Here is a 21,483-nt window from a genome sequence, read left to right as displayed (position 1 = left end):
TGTTGTGTCGGTGGGGTTCAGGTCTTTTTTTAAAGGGGGGGGGGGGGTCAGGCAGGAATGTCACTACGTGGCAGCGGGAGGGGGAGGGACACTCCAGGGGTTTAATTTTGTGAGCGAGGTGAAACGATTTTAAACTTTAAAGAGCAGCATTTTGTGGAATAATATGTTCTTTGTCAGTGCTGAAATCTAAAAACGAAATGGCTAAACTCACTTGTCCCTAATCCTAAAAGCACATCCATTTCTCCCTCAGCTGCGATGTTAAGGTACAGGAGCTCTACTCTCTGTCATGTTTTTACATGTAGGCTACTGTGGTAAAAGCACTGAACAACGGCAGTGATTTACTTGTGTGATTCAATGGGAGGAGCAGCCCCCGCCCGCTGGAGCGACTGTCCCAGCCCCCTGCGCCCGGGGGTGGGGAGGCTTTGTCTGGATACGTGGTGGAACTTGAGGCGGTCCTAGAGACCCACGCACCCACTCCGGGATCACCCCAGCCCGTTTACCAAACTTTAAAAAATGGCACCCTCCACTTCCTCCCAAGTATTCTCTGCGCTTTTAATCGCGTTTTTCACCTCCGTGGTGAACTCTCAGTATGAAAAATACAGCTTCAGGAGTTTCCCCAGGAACGAGCTGATGCCCCTGGAGTCCGCTTACAAATACGCACTGGACCAGTACACCGGGGAGAAGTGGAAGGAGACGGTGGAGTACATGGAGATGTCTCTGCGCCTGTACCGCCTGCTGCGGGACAGCGAGGCCTTCTGCAACCTCAACTGCAGCTCCGTCAGGCTGGAGGACGAGCAGAAGTTTGCGGAGTTTCCAGAGCTGCGGGCTTTCGGTAACGTTATGAAGAGGGCGCAGTGCCTGAAGCGCTGCAAACAGGGGCTGCCCGCTTTCAGGCAGACCATGCCCAGCCGGGACACCATAGATGAGTTTGACAGGAGAGAGCCGTACAAATACCTGCAGTTCGCCTACTTTAAAGTAAGAAATGTGTCAAATATGATGTGGGATCATCGGGAGGGGCAAGAGGATCCAAACCGTGGACTCGTATGGTTTTACATGTTTGTTTACCTCAATATAAAGTGATCCACAATTTCTAAAAATACGTTACACCGGTTTTTTCTAGAAATGCGTTCTGACGTCACATACGTGCCACGGATGCACAGAGGTCTGTTCTGCAAGAGTCCTTTCTCTACTCCACACCTGTTTGGAGTAGTAGCTCAGTACATAGGGACTTGGCTTGGGAACCGAAGGGCCGAGGTTCCCTTGAGCAAGGCACCGAACCCCGAAACTGCTCTGGGTGCTTCTCATGGGGCAGCCCATTCTCTAACTAATGCACATAGGACCTGTTTGTGCATGTGGGCATATTTGGGGCCTGTGGTTGTGTTTAAACAACAACAAAAAAGAGTGAAAAAGTGAATCTCCAGGGACTACTAAGCAGTATGAAAAGTGCTGTGTGGGTCGAGTTAAGTTAAGTTAAGTTTAGGTTTAGGGTTATGAATCCATGTTCATTGAGAGTCACAGATTGGAATTCGGATTTTATTTAGGCTTATGTAGTTTTGACAGTTATGGTCTAATGTGGACACAGCCTCTAAAACAGATTTGCGACCCAGTAAAATACTTTTTAATCATATCTCACAGGTGCTTTATTGTATTAGTCCAATTTCTCATGACTGAGTCAATCAGTTTGTTCCTAATGACTTAAAATCACTGTTTTCTGTTTTTAATAAGAAAAGTAGCAATGCATTAAGCAGTGGTGTACTGATAGGTGGTTTACAACGAGTTAGATGGGTTGGTTACCAAGGAGGTGCTGGGTATATTCTACTATATCCAGTGGCTTATTGGTCAATGGGTTTTTTATATTGTAAACTGCCAGAAACAAGTGGTGTGTATACTACTCAAAAGCAGCCTATGGGGCAGCCGGTGGAACAGTGGTTAGAGCAGTCCTCCATGTAAAGAGGCTGAAGGTCCTTGAGGCAGAGGCCGCGGGTTCAACTCCAACCTGCGGCCCCCTGCTGCATGCCCCCCACCCACTGTCTGTCTTATCCAATAAAAGGCTTGAAAAACATGTCTTTCGTCATGTGCTCTATTTTAATTTCACACAAATTAACTGTAACTTTCCAAAAATAATCCAGATTTTTTCTCTTCAGAGGACATTTATTACATAACTAATAATGTTTTGATGAGAAGTAAGTTAACATTTTTCTATAATGGTTGTTTCTTACAGTTTATTCTTAAATATGTTGATAAGATGAGGCTCTAATAACTTGTTTGGACCTGTGACACAACAATTAATTTCTAATTTCTAACGATCTAATGTATGTCTATATATATATATATATATATATATATATATATATATATATATATATGTGAGTTAAAATATTCATTACCAATTTATTATCCATGAAGTCATTGTTAAGTACTCTTACCAACTTAATATACGTTTTTTGTACCACAGTGTGGTGTGTAAGCAATGGCAGAGTAGTTGTTTACAGTGTGTGTTTGTGTTTTTCTCCCCAGTCTCACAACCTGGCCAAGGCGGCATCAGCTGCACACACCTTCCTGCTGAAACACCCCGATGATGAGATGATGCAGAGGAACATGGCCTACTACAAGAGTTTGCCTGGAGCTGACGAACACCTCAAAGACCTGGAGACCAAATCATATGAGGTAGACACACCTCTCACACACACACACACACACACACACACACACACACACACACACCCAGAATGAGAAGAAGATATGGAAAGGCTGCATGCATGTCAGGATCCACACCCAGTGCCTTCAGTGGCCCCAGCAGGATGATAAATAAAACTCATCCTAATCAAACAATGAATGCCTAAATGTTTTATTTATTTATAATTATGCATTTTTTTTCAAGAATCTTGTTTGTTTCTCTCTTCTTTAAAAATGGTCCTCCAGAGTCTTATGATCAGAACTGTATCCACAGCAACAGTCGAATGCCGCAATCTGACCAATCAGAATTGAACATTCAACAAAGCCATGTAATATTGATATGTATCACACTATCTGCAGAGATAATGTAAAATCACATGTTAAATGCATAAATGTGTGTGTGTGTGTGTGTGTGTGTTACAGACACTGTTTGTGCGTGCAGTGCGGGCGTATAATGGAGAAAACTTCCGTACTTCTGTGTCAGACATGGAGCTGGCTCTACGGGACTTCTTCAAGGTCTACGATGAGTGTCTGGCTGCGTCTGAGGGCCCCAGAGACGTCAAGGACTTTAAAGACTTCTACCCCTCCATAGCTGGTCAGTTCATGTCTCGTGTGTAGTACATCTGTCACTGCATTTTTCTCATTTCTTATTAGAAATATCCCTCTTGTTGTTGTTTGATGAAGGGTTCCCAGCATGTTTCTTCATAGTCTTCTGAATCCCTCCTCTACAGATCACTACATAGAGGTCCTTGAAAGGAAAGTGACGTGTGAAAGTGACTTGACACCTGTCGTGGGCGGTTTCGTCGTTGAGAAGTTTGTGGCCACCATGTACCACTACCTGCAGTTTGCCTATTATAAATGTGAGAAGCATGTTGGTTCCTAAAATCTACTGTTATGACTTTTATGCAGGACAATCCCTGGATTAATTCTGTAATTGTTGTGTTTTCAGTGAATGACCTGAAGAACGCAGTACCATGTGCAGCCAGCTACGTGCTCTTTGACCCCAACGATGAAGTCATGAACAATAACTTGGCCTATTACCAGTACCACAAAAAACAGTGGGACTTGACAGAAGAGGACTTCCTCCCAAGATCAGTGAGTCATATTGGGGCCATCCCTATGTTCCCCGGGTCCTATGTTCCTCGGTCACATAAGCCAATTCCTTTGCTGATTTAATTCAGCATTTGTCAGGGGTAGGGTTAGGGTCTACATAGGCCGATTTGCCGTAGAATCCAGCACTGATTCTTTGAAAAAATAACAGACCGGGGGACATAGGACCCCTTCTGTGAAAAGTGGGGCACATCAGACCTTTATTTTTAAAAAAGGGTCTTATATTCCCCGATCACACACAAAGCAAGGAACATAGGACCTGGGGAACATAGGACCTGGGGAACACAGGACCTGGGGAACATAGGACCTGGGAAACATAGGACCTGGGGAACATAGGACCCTGCGAACATCATAACGTCATATTGATAACTACAAATCTCATGCATCCAGTTACAATCCCTAATCAATATGAGTCATGTTAATTAATGAGCTTTCGGGGTGTCGGTAGACAGATTTTGTCACATTTGGACAGTGCCGGGCTAGCTGTTTCAGTTTCCATTGTTTACGCTAAGCTAAGCTAAGTTAAGCTAACTGGCTGCTGGCTGTTGCTTTATGTTCACGGGGCAGGACGTGTAAGTTGTATCAATGTTCCCATCTACAGTAACTCATCCCTATGTTCCCAAGGACCTAGTCCGGCCCTGTGTGGTGTTTTGAAAGAGTTTGGTAAGGCTTATCTTCACAGTTCAAACAGCAAAAACAGGAACAAAACTGTGTTTCAAATGCAGTTTGAATATCATCAGTCGGCTGTAAGATGTAGGCGGGTGATGAAACAAACATTGAACACTTGACCTAGAGCAAAAACATTACTGAGAACATTAAACCGTTCTAAAGGTTTCCATAATGTGTCATATAAAGAGGATATTGAGCTGAGGAACATGGGACCATGGGAGCAGCCGCTAGCACATTTGCTTTACAAAAAGACTTGAAACAAAGGGAAGCAGCTGGCCTGGCTCTGTTTGAGGGGTAACACCATTTGCCCCTTAAGCTTAAGCGTAACTAATTAACTCATACTTATTTGCTTAATTTGCTTAATTCCTGTGACAGAACCAATGTAGCTGTTTATCCATTTCCAGTCTTTGCACAGAACAGGCTGCTTTATAGTTAATGGACAGATATATCAATCCTCCAAATCAGCAATGATGCAAATAAGTGTATTTTTCCCTTACGTTGCCTGGACTACCTGTGAAACTACACTTCTGTACATGTGAAATTGACCTGGGCCTTTATGGTTCACCATATCACACATTTTAACTGCTGTGCTGCTGTGTGTGTGTGTGTGTGTGTGTGTGTGTGTGTGTGTGTGTGTGTGTGTGTGTGTGTGTGTGTGTGTGTGTGTGTGTGTGTGTGTGTGTGTGTGTGTGTGTGTGTGTGTGTGTGTGTGTGTGTGTGTGTGTGTGTGTGTGTGTGTGTGTGTGTGTGTGTGTGTGTGTGTGTGTGTGTGTGTGTGTGTGTGTGTGTGTGTGCTACAGGAGGCACTGCGGTACTACAATCAGACCACTCTGCAGCTACAGATGTTGGAGTTTGGCAGACAGCGCCTTGTGAGCGACGATGAGGTGTGTGTCTGTGTTTTACATACATGTGTGTTTCAGTGCATCACAGGATGCTTGGAGATAGGAGGTTATCTTTAAACAAGTGAAAGGAGCACAAGCTACAGTTTACACTTAAAAATAGACCTGCTCCTTTCCCATGAAATCAGTTTGGATTAGGCTCTGTCCTTGTGTAAAAAAAAACAACTGGGTTCTTCAGTCTGGTCACATGACGCCCTGCAGTACAAAGTGGGCCCTGTGTTTATCAAGCTGCAATATAGCAGACGGCCACGGGGTGGCAGCATAACACTGGCGTTTCTGTGATATTATGATGCAGCATATTAAGGGCAGTGGGCATCAGGGCAACCCAACACAAGCCAGGCTTACATGCTGAATGTGGTAATCACCATTCAGTTCTTGACTGTAATCTCTTTAGTAATGCCAGGTATTAGAAATCACAGATATAGTGTGAGTGTGAGAATTTATTTTTGCTAATGCACTTCAAACAGACCCTCCTGAGTCTCTGTTTTTATTTCCTTTTCTGTCTGCAGGGGGAGGTGGTGGAGTTTATAGATGAGTTCCTGGGTGATGATGAACTGCCCAAAGTGGAAAGTCCCCCGACACTCTGAAACCACCACAAAACAACACCAACACCCCCCCCCAGTTTTTTAATTTATTGGGTTTTGCAAGAGGCTCTCATTGTCTGTGTTTTGAACTGCAGATCCTCACCCTGAATACTTTTAGATTCCCTATGTTGTGCACTAAACATCCAGTTCAGTGATATGTACATGCGGCACAGTGGCTAAATGATTTAAAGACAACGCTGATAATAGAGATAGAAATATTTTTTTGCTCACTGTTTAATGGGTACTTTCCGCCACTGTGAATCAAGTGTTGTTGTCTTTTAAAAATGGTAATTTTATGATGAAATGATAATAAAACGTGCCAAACACCAGATCTTTGTGGACTGTTGTGAATAACCCCCTTTAGACATTAAACATTATCTTATATAATTTCTCCAACTAATTTAAAGGTCCCATATTGTAAAAAAGTATGATGTGCATGTCTTTTTTGATTATAAAGCAGGTGTATATAAACACGGTGAAAGTACCAAACCGCTCAATTCACAGGGAAATGCACACAGCCTGTAAACTGTGCCTTTAAACGAGCCATTAGGACTTCCGTACAGCTGAGATATCACAGCTATACTTTATATATACAGTATATATATATATATATATATATATATATATATATTTACACATATATATGTGTATGTATATATATATATATATATACATATATATATGTATATACATACATATATATGTGTGTGTATATACATAGATATACATATGTATACATATATATATATATACATATATGTATATATATATACATATATATATATATATATACTGTGTATATATATAGTATAGCTGGGACGTCTCAACCATACAGAAGTATGTATATGTATATGTAGAAAATGTTCTACAGTGCCGTTACAGTCATTCCCGGCTGCAATAATGGTACAGCGACACTAGGAGCGCAGATGCGGAAGATCCGGGAACTCAGGTACAGGAATATTCAGAAAAACAGTAAAAGCAAAATAATTCTCTTTTTACATCAAAGCATCTAAACATGTTCTAATGGAAATCCAAAATACAAGTACGAAACTGAAAATGGGCATAATTTGGGACCTTTAATTGGTTGGTCTATGAAATCATCACAGTTAACTAAAGCCCAAGTTCATGTCTTTCTGTCCAGCCAACCACCCAGAACCCCAAAATGATCAGTTTGCTGTCACATAAGACAAAGAAAAGCAGCAAATCATCCAAACTGAGCAGCTGGAAACAGGGAGTGTTTAGTTCTTTTGATTGGAAAATGACTTAAATGATTATTTAATTGATTAATCAAATAATATTTTAGTCCATTGAGCCCCAAAACAGCAGGATGTTTGCAAGGGTCCTTCAGACTGCGCTGAGAGAGAAAACACTGAGTTGTTTAATAATGTTTGAACATTGAGTCTCTGTGCAGTTTGTCACACAGTGATGTTAAAAACCCACAGGGGAAAATTCTTGCTGTATTACTGTCTGTCTCTCTCTCTGTGTGTGTGTGTGTGTGTGTGTGTGTGTGTGTCTCTCTCTCTCTCTCTCTCTCTCTCTCTCTCTCTCTCTCTCTCTCTCTCTCGCTCTCTCTCTCTCTCTCTCTCTCTCTCTCTCTCTCTCTCTCTCCCCTGATGCTGCCTTCTCATTCCTTCTGCCTGCATTTACCCGTCTCTTTTTTTATCCCGTCTTCGCCCTTGCCAATATTTTTTTATATTTTTTATATTTCTACTTTACATTTTTGGAGCACATCACATTGAAATGAGGGATTTGGGTAAAAGCTAAGACAAAAGACTGATTGTCAGGAGTCAAGGTCACAGGTCAAAGTCACACCTTAACATGAAAAGTCACTTTGACACACACAGACACACACGCACACAATAAATGGTTAACAATAGACAATGGACCATGCAATTAGAGATGGATACCATGACCTGGAGGAAAAAAGGCTGCAATAATGGAAGAAAAAAAATAGATATCAAGAGTTAAAACCACGTGTGTTGGAGTTTATTTGACTTAGAGAACACATATACAGTACACATTTCCTCCTGACTTCACACACATCAGGCTGTTTGAGATGAAGAAGAAACAGTCATGGAGAAATATTAGCATCACCTAAAAAGAGAGTCAACAATGTAAAGAAAAATCATTCGCTTTTTTCAAATTTGTCATGATTTTGCACACAAAATCCAAATATAATCTCTGTATTTTACCATTCTTGACGATTGTGATCAGTCTTTATGGATCACATGGCAAATCTGGTGCGTGACTCAATAATCTACAATTTATGATACTGCAACAACTGTCCTCTTGTGTTAAAACAGCTTTATAGAAAAAATAAAGGGCAGTAGAGTAGATTTGAAGTCAATTGGAGAGCAGCTGACTCAGTGCAAGACACGAGGAGGTGATGTCTTATGTCAACTTTGTTTGACTGTCGTGGTAAAGGAACATAAGTCAAATTTATTTTCCACACACCAGTAACGCTGCAGTATGTGAAGTGAGTTGTTAGAGATTCATATTTACAGAAAGTTACAGACAATAGGTACTTTATTCCCCACGCCCTCGCCACATGAGGAATCACTAATTAACTTAACCCGTTCAAATCCAACAAACCCTTATTTTATAATATTAACGAAATAAAACAATTGAAAAAAACAACTTTTAGAAAGTAGAACACTGGATGTGAAATCCTAATAAATTTACTCACTAATATTAATTACAAGTGAAGCACTTTCTATTGAAGTTATTGCTGTACATTTCTTTATGCATCACCAGAATTACACACTTTAATATCTAAATTTAAACCCTCTTGTGGCTTATTAACATTTGAACCATTTTATTTGCTTTTGTATTTTAACATTTGACCTTTGCTCTCAAGTATTTGGCACAGTACGGAAACAATAACATCACTGAATCATGCAGAGCTACAGTACACTGGAAAATCCTTCTTTTTCTGAACTAGGACTGGATAGTAAACCAAATTTAAAGACAATACACATTTCTAACCAAACAAAATTTACTCATATCACAAATTTTCAGAATTCCCAAATATTTAAAATGAGAATAGCATTGAATCAACTCTAACCCTGCCCTGGACCATCTTAAACCTCAGTTTTTTATCGGGGCAAACGTAACCGATTCAGAGTAAAGACACAAAATTCATTGATTGTGTACATTTTTCACTGAATAGTCAGAATATGTCAGATTATTGATGACCCTGGAAGTTATAAATTAAAACATTTGGGGTTGTGATTTTAGTTTCTTTCTGTTGCCATGGCAGCACCACAATGTTTGATCTCTGGTCGGTCTGAATGACGCCAACAAACCGGCGTACGGCTGTCCGGTGGATTGCACGGACCTGAGATGCACACACACACACACACACATACACACACAGGGGCTGAGTCTGCAGTCTGGATGAACACCGGCTCTTTATCTCTCACCAGCCGACTGTCAAAACCAACAGGAAGGCAGGAAGTTCTCAAAGGGTTTCACCCGCCACCCTTTCTCACACCTTTCTCCCCATACAGCTCATTCAACCCTCTCGTCCGGTCTAACCACTACCGTCATCGTCCATTTTTTTTCTCGTCCTTGCTGGTTGCCCAAATCTGCTGCAATAATCTCAAGTATTCACTTCAGAGCTCTTGACGAGGACGCAATGCAAACAGAAAAAAAGATTGGGAATCAAGAACAATGCAGCAAAATCAACAATAAACAAGCACTCAGTGAAGTCAACAAAAAAGTAACACATAATCTTTACCACAATGTCAAATGTGTGAACATGTATTCAGACGGGCAGGCATGCCTTCTTGTGGTTTTCCTACATGGTTATTGCCTTATAATCTCCTTTTTCAGGTCCTGGAGTTGTGGACAGTCCAGTTACCCCCTCCACCTGTCCAGCTAAATGGTAGAACTTTGAAAATATTGGGTAGTTATAGCACAGATTGAGAAACTTCCTTATAATCGATCGACCATCTTGTTTCATTCAGGTTTCACTGTGTTCAGCATCACTCTTGAGGTTTTCTCTCTTCAAAGCAGCGCTAGCACAACTCATCTGCTCATACCTATCCAAAATATTCAATTATGCACTAGTTTTCTAGCAAGATGAGGGGCTGTGTTTTCCTCTCAAATTCCTCAGTATCTTCCCATCCCTCCTAAATGTCTCTGCCCCTCTGTTAGTGTCCCTCTGTCCTTAACCGTCGCTCTTACACTTTCTGCTGCATCTCTATTTGTTGGCCCTGTCTGGTCTGATTTTTGCCCTTCCCATTCATCTCGTACACTGAGCTCTTCTGCTGTTGCCGTTTGTAACACCACACTCCGACGATTACCGCCGTGGCGACCGCACACACAGCCACTATTATGGCTGCCACTATGGGACCTCGGCTGGAGGAGCTCGGAGGACGGGGAGGGCAGTTCTCGCCTGTACAGATTGCCTCACCCATCTCTCCCTCTGTCTCACCCCTCTCGCCGGTCTCACCGGGCAGGTTGTGTACAGTGTGTTCCTCCATCACTCTGCTGTCGCCATCGTGCATCGGTGGAACTGGGCCGTGATCGAGGAAGGGATGCTCGGTGAGGTCACCCTGCCAGGAGTGGGTGGGAGCTGGCTGTTGTGTGTCATAGTCCAGGGTGTCAGAGTGTGACGGGGAGTCTGAGGGCTGTGAGGGAGCAGCCGTGGGGACGAATCCAGGCCACATGTCCTCTATTCCCTCTTGATCTAAGCCAGGCTCCATGGTGGGCGACTCAGCTACCTCTGGTAAACTGGTGTAAAGTATGGGTCGACGAATGTCCACCTCATTAGGTCTGTCTGTCGTCCTGACAACGGTCTCCCTCTCTGTCTCCTTTGGTCTTGCCCTTTCTGTTGTGGAGTCCCCGTTTTCAGTTTCCTTTGGTACGACTGGGTAGCCGTCCAGCCAGGTGTCGTCTGTGGTCGCCTCTCCTTCTGGTCCCTTTTGAGAGACGTTCTGATGTTTATCCATTGCTATGGAAAGGATAACATGCTGGTGGCTGTCATTGTCATCTTCATGGCTATCATGATCATCGTAGCTGTCATGGTCATCATGTTCATGATCCTTATGATCGCCATGATCGTCATGATCGCCATGATCGTCATGATCGTCATGATCGCCATGATCGTTGTGATCATCATGGTCGTCATGATCATCATGGTCGTCATGATCGTCATGGTCGTCATGGTCGTCATGGTCGTCATGATCGGTGTAACGGTCGTTATCATCCTCTTCTGGGTCATACTGCTCCTCACGGTCATCTTGGTCATCAGGGTCTGGGTGTTCCTCACCGCCATCAGGACTTTTTCGATCATCGTCACCACGATCGTCGGTCACATCGTCATGCTCCTCATAGCTTTCATGTTCGTCGTAAGTATCGTCATACTCCTGGCTGCCGTAGGGAACGTGGTCACGCTCACGTTCCTCTTCGTGCTCACCCATGTCATAATGGTCATCACGATCGTCCCGATTTTCGTGGCGGTCCCGTCTGTCCAGATCATCATGCTGAGTTGGAATGTAATGCTTCATACCGTCCTCGTGGTCATCTTGGGCCCGGCGACTGTCATGGTCATCTTGATCATCGTGGTGGCTGTCGTCATGGGCATCCAGGTCGTCATGGTTGCTGTCGTCGTGATCAACTCTGTCATCTGCGTCACGATCATCGTAGCTGTCTCCCTCATGATCATGGTCATCGACATCAACTGGACGCTGGTGGTGGTGCGTTTCTTGGCTGTCATGCTCTTTACTCTCCTCTGATTGGCCTGAGGCTCTCTGTGTTGTCTGTGTGACTGGATTGGTGGAAACGGGACGTCCCTCATCCTGGAAGGCCTCAGAGGGGAACCAGAAGAGGTGTTTCTGGGAGAGAAGAGAGACAGGTGCTTCTGTGGTTGCAGCTGCATCCGTCCTGACCACTTCCCCTCTCTCCTGCTCCCACCTCGGATCGCCTGTGAAGTCCCCGACAGCCAGGTCTTTTTCTTCTCCATCTACAGCTCCTTCAAATTGTCTACTGATCACCTCTCCTTCCTCTTCCTGCTCTCCATGTTGGTCTTGATGGTCCTCATGTACGACACTGAAGCTCATCTCTTGCTCCTGCTGAGTCCTTTCCCCCTCTGGGTATGCAGCTCCATGCACCTCCTCGTGCACTTCACCATGAGCCTCCTCTGGTCTCTCGTTGTGGCTCTCTGCCTCTTCATAGGAATCCGGGAACTTGTCCTCGTAGTCTACGTGACTTTCAGTCTCATCTGCAGAAACACAACAAGGACCCGTTTAGGTGACAAACAGGTGACAACACCACGCTTTTCTGAAAAATTCAGAGATTTTCAACTAGAAGCCACACAAAAAGGTAGAGTGCTCTGAAAAAACTCTAGGAGACCGCATACACTCTCTCCTCATTGGAAACAATTGAAAAAAGACGCTGCTGCTCAAAAAAAAATGCTTTGTGGACACTCAACCTTAAAGGATTAGTTTGACATTAATTTGAAGCTAATTGCCAGCAGCCAACTTTCTTAGCTTAGCATAAAGACTGGAAACAGGGGGAACTGTTAACCTATCTCTGTCCAAAGGTGATACAAATCACCAGCTCATTATTTCTTGGCCTGTAGCAATGACTTTACGAAGTCCCGTCTTGAAGTTGCCGCCAGTGAAGACTTCAGGGAGTCATAGTATTGCAACTATTTGGCGTTCCATTTGAGTTTTTGTGCCGATTACATAAAAATACAATTTTAAAATTAGTGAGCTTTAGAGTTGCTGATTGGCTGATTTAGTTACCTTTGAACAGAGTCATGCTAGCAGTTTTCCTTGTTTCAAGTCTATATGCTACGCTAACCGCCTGCTGGCTCTAGCGAGTTTAAGTTTAGTTTATTTGAAAACAGGGACAGTGCACATTAATAACTATTAACAATTTGTTCCTTTAAATTAAAGCAATGTGTTGTGAGCCCTCAGGTTGATCTTGGGACAGTTCAGGAAACACTACGTAGCGCGCAAACATAACCACGACTCTGTCAGCCAACCACGGACACAGGCCTGGCATTCTGCTTTCATAGACAGGTCTTGCCCCCTTCTCCCTCTGCTATGCACTAGGCCACGCTATGGCATGTCACACTGAGGTGTCATAGCAGCCATTTTCAACTCACAACTGAGACTCTGTTTTCCAAAGAAGCACTAGTCACCTTACAACACTTGGGAGCAAGAAGTGAGGAGGCTGACCTCAGATTGGTCTCCTGTCTGTCTCGGTCAAAGCTCAAAGCCTTTTGAAGAGGATGAACAAAAGGGCTCTTTCCATTTCTGTCTGAGTTTAAACACTTTCTTACCTTTGACACATATCTCGACGAGTCCATACCACTCTCCGCAGCTGTCACACAGCAGGCTGAAGGCACTGTGTCCACTGGGCATTACATAACCTGGCACACAGGTGTACAGCAGCTCATCTCCCATCTCATACCCAGTGTGCCCCTGTAGACGGGCGTTAGGAAAGGATGGAGGGTCACCACACGGCACACCTGTCAACATCAAACACAGACATGCACTGTTAAGTAGTTAGACGTAGAGATGATGCACAGGGTGGTAAATGACTCATTATCATTATCCAGCTTTACAGAATCATTATCCCATTTGTAAACAGAAAGAGATTAGAATGACTCAAGGGACCTTCCTGTCCTTTGACAAGGCTTTGTGGAAAATGAGGATGTAATTTTGACAAACAAGACCAATAACAATGCCACTGGGAAAAGGTATTGTCTTGACTTCATGGTTTGATTTTTAATGGTAATTAAACAGAGGCAATACAGTTTATGTATGACAAATAATAACATGTTGATTAACTAAAGGATGCCACTCTTACTAAATAAAAACCTTTTAAACAGCATCATCAAACCCCATGGTCTTCACTTGCAGAATGTCACTCGAGGAGAAACTAACCACAATGAAACATAACACGACTACAAAGAGATGCAAAATAAGTGCAAGGAGACACCACATAACTACAAAAAGACCAAACAAAAAGATCACAAAGAGACTAAAACCTATAGAAGAGATGGTGGGGCCTTTTTTCTGCGTCTGGGTACCCATTGTCTTATAATCCACAGATGCATTCAGCTGCGGTTTTATTGTTTATTAATTAATGAAAAATTGGTTTTTTTCCCCAAAAGTGTTTATTATTTGTAAACGAAACTTCTCAATTACCCGTAGCGTTATTGTACAAGACAGGACAAAACTGATGTTTTTGCAGGTTTAAGTCTATTTTACATCAAATCCTTATTATTTACAAAGTCTTTGATGCATTTTCAGTCCTTCAATGCAAACAGTGGTATCAGTTTGATGGTTGATTTTCAATCTTGTCGGGCTTTACAGCTGGATGTCAAAGTTTTTAAACTTCTACAATTTCATGACAACTGAGAAAACTCTTTCGTGATATGATCGAGAGCTCCAGTGCAGCTACTAAGAGGACCTTGCAATGGGATGGTTGAGTCAATAATAAAGTATAAAAAAATGTGTAACATTTTATAGAAAATAGAGCAAGATCAAAAGTCCACTGTGATGAGCTACCTTGTGTACATAACTACTTCATTTTCATAATTTTGTGTGAAACAGATTTCAAACCAATGTTTGCAAAGAATAAAAACAAATTAGAAGACCATAAAACAATGTCATTTTTAAATTGCTTGTATTGTGTGTTGCCCTGATAAGCGAACATGGCACTTTATACCTCTACCCGTTCTATCATAACCATAACCATAGTGATGTCATTTTTCATTTTTCCTTACAGCAGAGTGTTTGTATTTGTTGTATATAAACAGCCACAGTAGCTCTCCTATTTATGAGGAAGGACGCACACACACACACACACACACACACACACACACACACGCACGCAAGATGGAGAGTGTTGAAAGTAGAGGATGGAAGGAACGCAGGAACACAGCCTCTTTCACACCTCAGTAAATATCTTGGGAAAGACACACACACACACACACACACACACACACACACACACACACACACACACACACACACACACACACACACACACACACACACACACACACACACACACACATACACACATACACACACACATACACACACATAAACACACACACACACACACACACACACACACACACACACACACACACATACACACACACCCATTCTGTACACACAAAGCTAAGCCTTTCATATCCCCATCACTGCTCACAACTTCATAAAGTGATTCATAAATTATGAGTGTATACATCTGTATGTATCGTGCGTTTACTGACCTTTGTCTTTGATACAGAAGGCATCCAGGTGTGCAGCATCCTCTGTGCCGTTTTCTGTTCTCACGTCCACGGCTTTCAGTGTACTGCCCATAACATTACACACCGTGGTCCTGGAAATTAATAGATAAAAAATAATTGAAAAGGTAAAATAATCTTGTCTTTTGCAAACAAGAAAAAATAACACTTCTATGCATAATGCGACATAACTTCGTTTTTTTCTTTCCTTTCTCATTAATCACTTTCCATCCCTTCAGATTTATCTTGTGACTCTAAGGGGGTCCGAACCCACAGGTTGGGAACCACTAGATGACAAAACCTAACAGTATATAAAAGTAGCTCAAATTAGTCTGGTTCACCATATGTACAGCACTGGGATAAAGCCTCTAAGGGGGTGCCAGATGTCTGGTCCTTTCCGCTATCTCCACCATCTATTTTTCAAGGGCGCCATTTATTTAGCACCGTCCAAGACGTGATTGTGATTGTGATTAGCTTAAAGGAATACAAATAAAGCAGTCATTTACCCCCTATCCCAGAATGATAAGCCAGTGTAACCAGACCATACTCCACAGTGCTGTCGATATAGACCTTTAGACTTTCGACATTATTGTCCCAAAAACAACAGGATAACATTTAGACAGATGTTAACGAGTCCAGGTAACATACATACACAGACAGACAGTGAGACAGGACGAAGACAGACATGCGTGCGGCCGAGCGAGGTAATGTGACACTAAACTAGCATCAACCTGAGCAGCTACAACAGTAAAATGCTGGTTACACAATAATGCATTCATATTAACTATTTAATAAGTCACGTGTAATATTCTAGCAGTCACAGGGGACAACTGTCTGCACAACAACACATATACAATTTCTTAAGTAGAATTATGAAGGCAGGACTTTAAGTTGTAATGGAGTGTTGTTACATTGAAATATTGGTACTTTTATGTTTGTAACAGATCTCAAAACTTCTTCCACCACTGATTACACTAGTAATATGACGACACACATGGACAGGTGTGTGATATTTCAGTTAATACATTTGCAAAAAATTCTACAATTCTGTGTTTTTTCATGTCAGAATGTGGTTCGGCGTGTACATTAATGAGGAAAGAATGTACTTAAATGATTTTAGCAAATGGCTGCAAATTAACAAAGAGTGAAACATTTAAGGGGGTCTGAATACTTTCCGTACCCACTGTATATACAGTACGTGCTGCTCTCTTGGTCACCGCCTGATTTGTTCCTTATTCAAATATTATTACAGCATGACATCAGAGTCCAGGAGCACACATCATGGCTCAGACATGCTGCAGTATCAGCAGTTGTAGCCTGTGGCACAATATTATCACACTACAAATTGAAGTTCCCATGCAGAAGCCTTCAGTTACAGCCAACTTCATATAGAGCAATCACAACATTAGAGACTCTATATAAAAATGCATTCCACAGGGACCGAATTAATAATATGGTCAGTGCACAACGCCTACAAGCTGCAGTGGCATCATTAGCCCATTTGTCATCCTAAAGCACCAGATAAGACTGTCTCAAACTTCCCAGGCCAATCAAATCATGTTCCCATAACAGCTCCTGACACCAATCAACCTCATGTGGCAAGAACATTCAAAGTAGAGTTCAGAAACATCATAAAAAAAAGTCAGACGTCTTCCACTTTTCAGTGAATATTGCACGGTAATATCAGGCATCATTAAAGGGAAAAGGTGTGTGTTTGTGTGTGTGTGTGTGTGTGTGTGCGTGTGTGTGTGTGTGTGTGTGTGTGTGTGTGTGTGTGTGTGTGTGTGTGTGTGTGTGTGTGTGTGTGTGTGTGTGTGTGTGTGTGTGTGTGTGTGTGTGTGTGTGTGTGTGTGTGTGTGTGTGTGTGTGTGTTTGTGTGTGTGTGTGTGTGTGTGTGTACTGGTGTATCTGATTTAATCAAAGCATCTGTAATTGGAAAGAATTTGACGGGCAGAGCAGTGAGACTGTGAGAAGCGGTGTGAGTCATACCGCATGCCTGTGCCACCGTGCTAACTTCAGCTTATAAGGACAAAAATCTCTGAGAGAAGAAAATAGGCAGCAAGATAGAAATCGCCAAGAAAACACTCAGAGAGAGACAAAACACGCACAGACTGTTTTTACATTAAACCGTAGCTCCTGCAGGCATATGTGTGTGTGCTGTTTGTCTATGTGTGTCTGTGAGAGAGAGCGAGACAGAGAGAGAAAGAGTGACCTCTATCAGGGGTCAGGGGACTCTTTACCGACCGAAGAACCATTTCTCAAAACCATCATCTTGCGTGACATAACTGTTACAAGGAAAAACCAAAGATATGTGTATGTGTATGTCCGCTGGTATTATTGTGTGTTTGGTAACCGGGGCAGCGCTCCATGATTGACAGGTCAGAGGAAGATGTTAAGGTAGGAAAGTCAATTTGAGAAGCACTTGTTATTATGCAAAAGACCTAAAAATTATGTCAAGGACTACAGGGTTAACAGGCACTAACACCTGAGCATTACATCCTGAAAAAAACGCGCATGGCAGCCTCTAAAACCCCTGAAAGTCTCTGATGTGCTCTGCTCATTTGTGAGTGTTGGGGTGAGGCTCAAGATTAAGACAGAGATAGAGAAAGAGAGAGACAAGGGCACGGGTTATAGGGCTGAACTCAGCTTCGACACACAGAGCCATAGACGGGTGATCCACTGTGAAACATGGTAAGCAGGTGTGAAAGCTGATGCCAACACGTAGAGAGCAGGGAGCGTAAGGGTTGAAAAAATGTGTCAGCTTTTCCTCTGACCAGACGTTCGTCATTCTTAGGTCAGCCGCCATTTTGAAGCAGTTTCATAACACGGATAATTCCTCCTTTGAATCATGATTTAGGAAAATATGAGTAGTTTCCATGCATCATATATTCCTTACATTATGAGCTATCATTTGTACATTTACAATATCTTAGTTAGCGTTAGCTGTGCTAGCAGCATGGCTTAAAGTGTAATTCCGGCGCTAAATCATCCCATGGTCTTTTTTCGGCTCTTACATAAATCAAATAAGCCAAAGAGACAGTTTTTTTGGTGTATGAACTATTAATGGAGAAATCCAGGAGAGTCGCTAACAGCCGGATGTGGTTAACACTGATTAGTTGGGGCAGTACGGTGAAGGCATTAAAACGTCTTTTTTAACCCCTAATACTGCTCTAAATAACATCAAACCTCTGCAGCAGCATGAGAAGAGTCCCGACACATAAAACGGAGCACCAATGGGCTCCTTCCTTTGGGATTGACTTTGGTAATCGACTTGAATGGACTTTACTATGAGAGGAGCTGGTACAGGGGCCAGTAGGTAAGTCTTTAAAACACTCTTTTAATAAACTCCGGGTTCACTAACTACGTTGTTGGCAACAAAATTATGCAACGTGGTTAGGTTTTGGAAGATATATTGGAATAGTAGGATAAAATGTACCACTTATGTAATGTCAGTCACCTTAAAGTCCCCTCACATTTAACCACACAGTACTTTTCATGTATCCTCTGTCATTACCACCACAGAGCAGCATACGAACTGTCAATCACCTGGCTGTTAACTAACAGTGTATCTCCTCTGCCTGTCTGTCTGTCTTCTGTCTCTGGGTGCTGAAAGCTGTGTGTCATGTCACTGTGGAGATGAGAGGTGTAAATGGAGGCAGTTGTCGACATGACACCCCAGCTCAGAATTCCCTCCTCCTCCTCCAGGAAGGAACAGAGGAGTCTTTCTCTTCTTTACCCCCCCCCCCCCCCCCGAAAGGAGTCACTCTCTTCTTCTATCTCTCGTATCTCTCTATAACTTCCGCTGATGCCTTTACTTCCTTTCTCTTTCATCCCTTCCTGCAACCGGCATCACACACATAGAAGCGCACACACCAAAATGACCTTTGACATCTCTAGAAATCTCAATTGAAGCACACGCAAACCCTTTTATTTCTTACCCGACTGTGCCTCCATAGAGCCATCCACGGGTGCAATGGGAGAAGAAGCACTCCGACACTGCGTGATGGAGCTCTTCTGATGATGCCAAGCGGGCCTGTCGTGAGGCACAAGCCCCCTGAGCATCTCTGAAGCCCTGCAGGCCGGAGGAGTTCCTCATGTCCAACACAAACACTCGACCTGAGAAGAAACAGAGCAGGGAGTAAGAGGAAAACCTCTGAGACGTTCTTTTTTTACCTCCTTTGCACAAAGTCAAAAAGTGACACCTTTTCATGATTGCCGATTTAAATTCCTTCTGTGAGCTTCTGGTTGGTGGCAAGGTCGGTAAGAATTAGATGTTTTGTTGGTTCTGATAAAATTCAGACCATATTCACTCGTATTTTTTTGTCACCAGACAAAAACTCTTCTTTAATGAGACAAAAAAATGTCCACAGCCCAAATGACAGTTATTTTTTTAGCACTATCTGTTTTTTGTTAATAACGGGTTGGGATGGTTGCTGAAAACCACACATGTACCACACACTAAAGGGAGAGTAAAGAGTAAATCTATTGCGTGGGCCATTATACAGATTTGCATTAGAGAAGTATAACTAGAGGTGTTAAACCTCAACTAAACTAAACTTGTCTATTGACGGCTTATCACCGCATAAAACGACAGTTCCCATTATATATCACATTATAATATTAGATTTTTTTTTCTTATGTATAATATTTACATTAATATTTAATGGCAGCTGCTAAAAAGTTGATACAAAATCATGGTTAGGATCACTATAGATGCAGAATTACACTCACATGATATACAGTGTGTTTGTGTGTGTGTGTGTGTGTGTGGTGTGTGTGTGTGTGTGTGTGTTTGTGTGTGTGTGTGTGTGTGTGGTGTGTGTGTGTGTGTGTGTGTGTGTGTGTGTGTGTGTGTGTGTGTGTGTGTGTGTGTGTGTGTGTGTGTGTGTGTGTGTGTGTGTGTGTGTCGGCTACAGTTAACTGCATCACAGGAGCACCTGTCCCTTTCGTTATCACCTCACTGTCACATCATTAGCCGGTGTTCAAAATCAAATAAAACGCCTACATGTTTAACATCTTAAACATTTAGATCGTGTACTATTGTATCCATTACGCACAGCTTCAATAGCTATGAGGCTTTTTTTTTTTTAATGCGAGAAATCACCATTCCTGATTAAAACTGCTTCTGATTATGTTCGGGAGTAGTTGTGTTGTTTATATAAGTTTATAATGAGTGAATTGTTTGTTGTCACGTGTATACAGTATATATTTTCTAACGGTTCTCTGTCACAATAACTTAAAATATGAACTTACCGTCTGCATTCACAACAGGGGTCACCAGGAGACAAGCCAGGCATCCAGAGAGCAATGAAAGAACCGTTTGGTTACAACGATGCAGCATCTTTAGGCAAAATTAAATCACTTTTCTAGGTCGGAAAATGTGTCCGAAAACTTTTCCAAACGACTTGTGTATTCACAAATCCTGCAGGTCAGAGTGACGGTGGAGCGCGCTCTCCCTCCCGGTGTGCACAGAGGCGGACTGAGCGGCAGGAAAGGTGCGCTTGTTGACAAGTGCGGCTGTGATCACGGAGAGAAAACGGTCAGAGCGGCTCAAGCGCGGGGCGCAGTTTATCTCCCCCCAAATAGTCGCCCTCGCAAGCAGATGGAGCACCGGTGTGAAAAGTTGCGTGTCCCCGTGAGTAAATACGTCACGGCTCAAAATCTTGAGGGTGGGAGAGAGAGAGAGAGAGAGAGAGAGAGAGAGAGAGAGGGAGAGAGAGAGAGAGAGAGAGAGAGAGAGAGAGAGAGAGAGAGACAGAGAGAGAGAGAAAGAGAGACAGAGAGAGAGAAACTGAACAGAGAATGACCAGAAAGAGCAAAAATAAGTTGTGTCCGTTGTGAAACAGGAGAAGTAGAGACAGAAACTCAATTTGTCACAAAGTGTCCAAAATACAAAGAAATGATAGAATAATTGTTTCCCAAATTTAAAGAAATCATCCCGACTTCCGCACCCTCCAACAAGACAAAGTGATTCAAATCCTTCTGGGAGAAGACGGCTCCACTGACAACATGTCACACATCAAGACATGTTTCAGTAGAAGACTGTTTACTGTTTATGGATTGTTTTTTTCTCATGGCCACTTATAATTATTTTATTGTTTATTATTTTACACATTCCTACACAGAAAAATGCATTAACGCATACACACACACAATTTTGCAGATAATCAAACAAAAGTATAACAGTTGTACAGTGTATCAACACGTCTGTCTTAAAGTGAAAAAACAAAACATCCCCAACATAAATCCCTCCCAACAACCCATGTCAGATGTAGTCACAGCTAAC

The 21,483-nt window shown here is 42.6% G+C and overlaps 2 protein-coding genes across 2 annotated transcripts; one reads left to right on the top strand and one right to left on the bottom strand.

Annotated features, from left to right (window-relative positions):
- The first annotated feature begins 462 nt into the window (after positions 1-462).
- crtap (cartilage associated protein) lies at positions 463-6,245 on the top strand. The gene is made up of 7 exons (XM_083925306.1): positions 463-975; positions 2,518-2,667; positions 3,100-3,271; positions 3,408-3,536; positions 3,626-3,771; positions 5,256-5,339; positions 5,864-6,245. Exons 1-7 carry the CDS (start codon positions 514-516, stop codon positions 5,939-5,941), a joined length of 1,221 nt encoding a protein of 406 aa, XP_083781432.1. The 5' UTR covers positions 463-513; the 3' UTR covers positions 5,942-6,245.
- A 1,766-nt stretch (positions 6,246-8,011) lies between these two features.
- susd5 (sushi domain containing 5) lies at positions 8,012-20,713 on the bottom strand. The gene is made up of 5 exons (XM_083925267.1): positions 20,451-20,713; positions 19,136-19,313; positions 15,183-15,292; positions 13,233-13,421; positions 8,012-12,164 (listed from the first exon to the last, which is right to left on the bottom strand). The coding sequence occupies exons 1-5, from the start codon at positions 20,536-20,538 to the stop codon at positions 10,123-10,125; spliced, it is 2,607 nt and encodes an 868-aa protein (XP_083781393.1). The 5' UTR covers positions 20,539-20,713; the 3' UTR covers positions 8,012-10,122.
- Positions 20,714-21,483: the final 770 nt, after the last annotated feature.

Source organism: Echiichthys vipera (assembly GCF_963691815.1).
Source record: "Echiichthys vipera genome assembly, chromosome: 13".
NCBI lineage: Eukaryota > Metazoa > Chordata > Actinopteri > Perciformes > Trachinidae > Echiichthys > Echiichthys vipera.
Note: the sequence above shows the minus strand (reverse complement) of the source record. Positions and strands in the feature narration are given on the sequence as shown.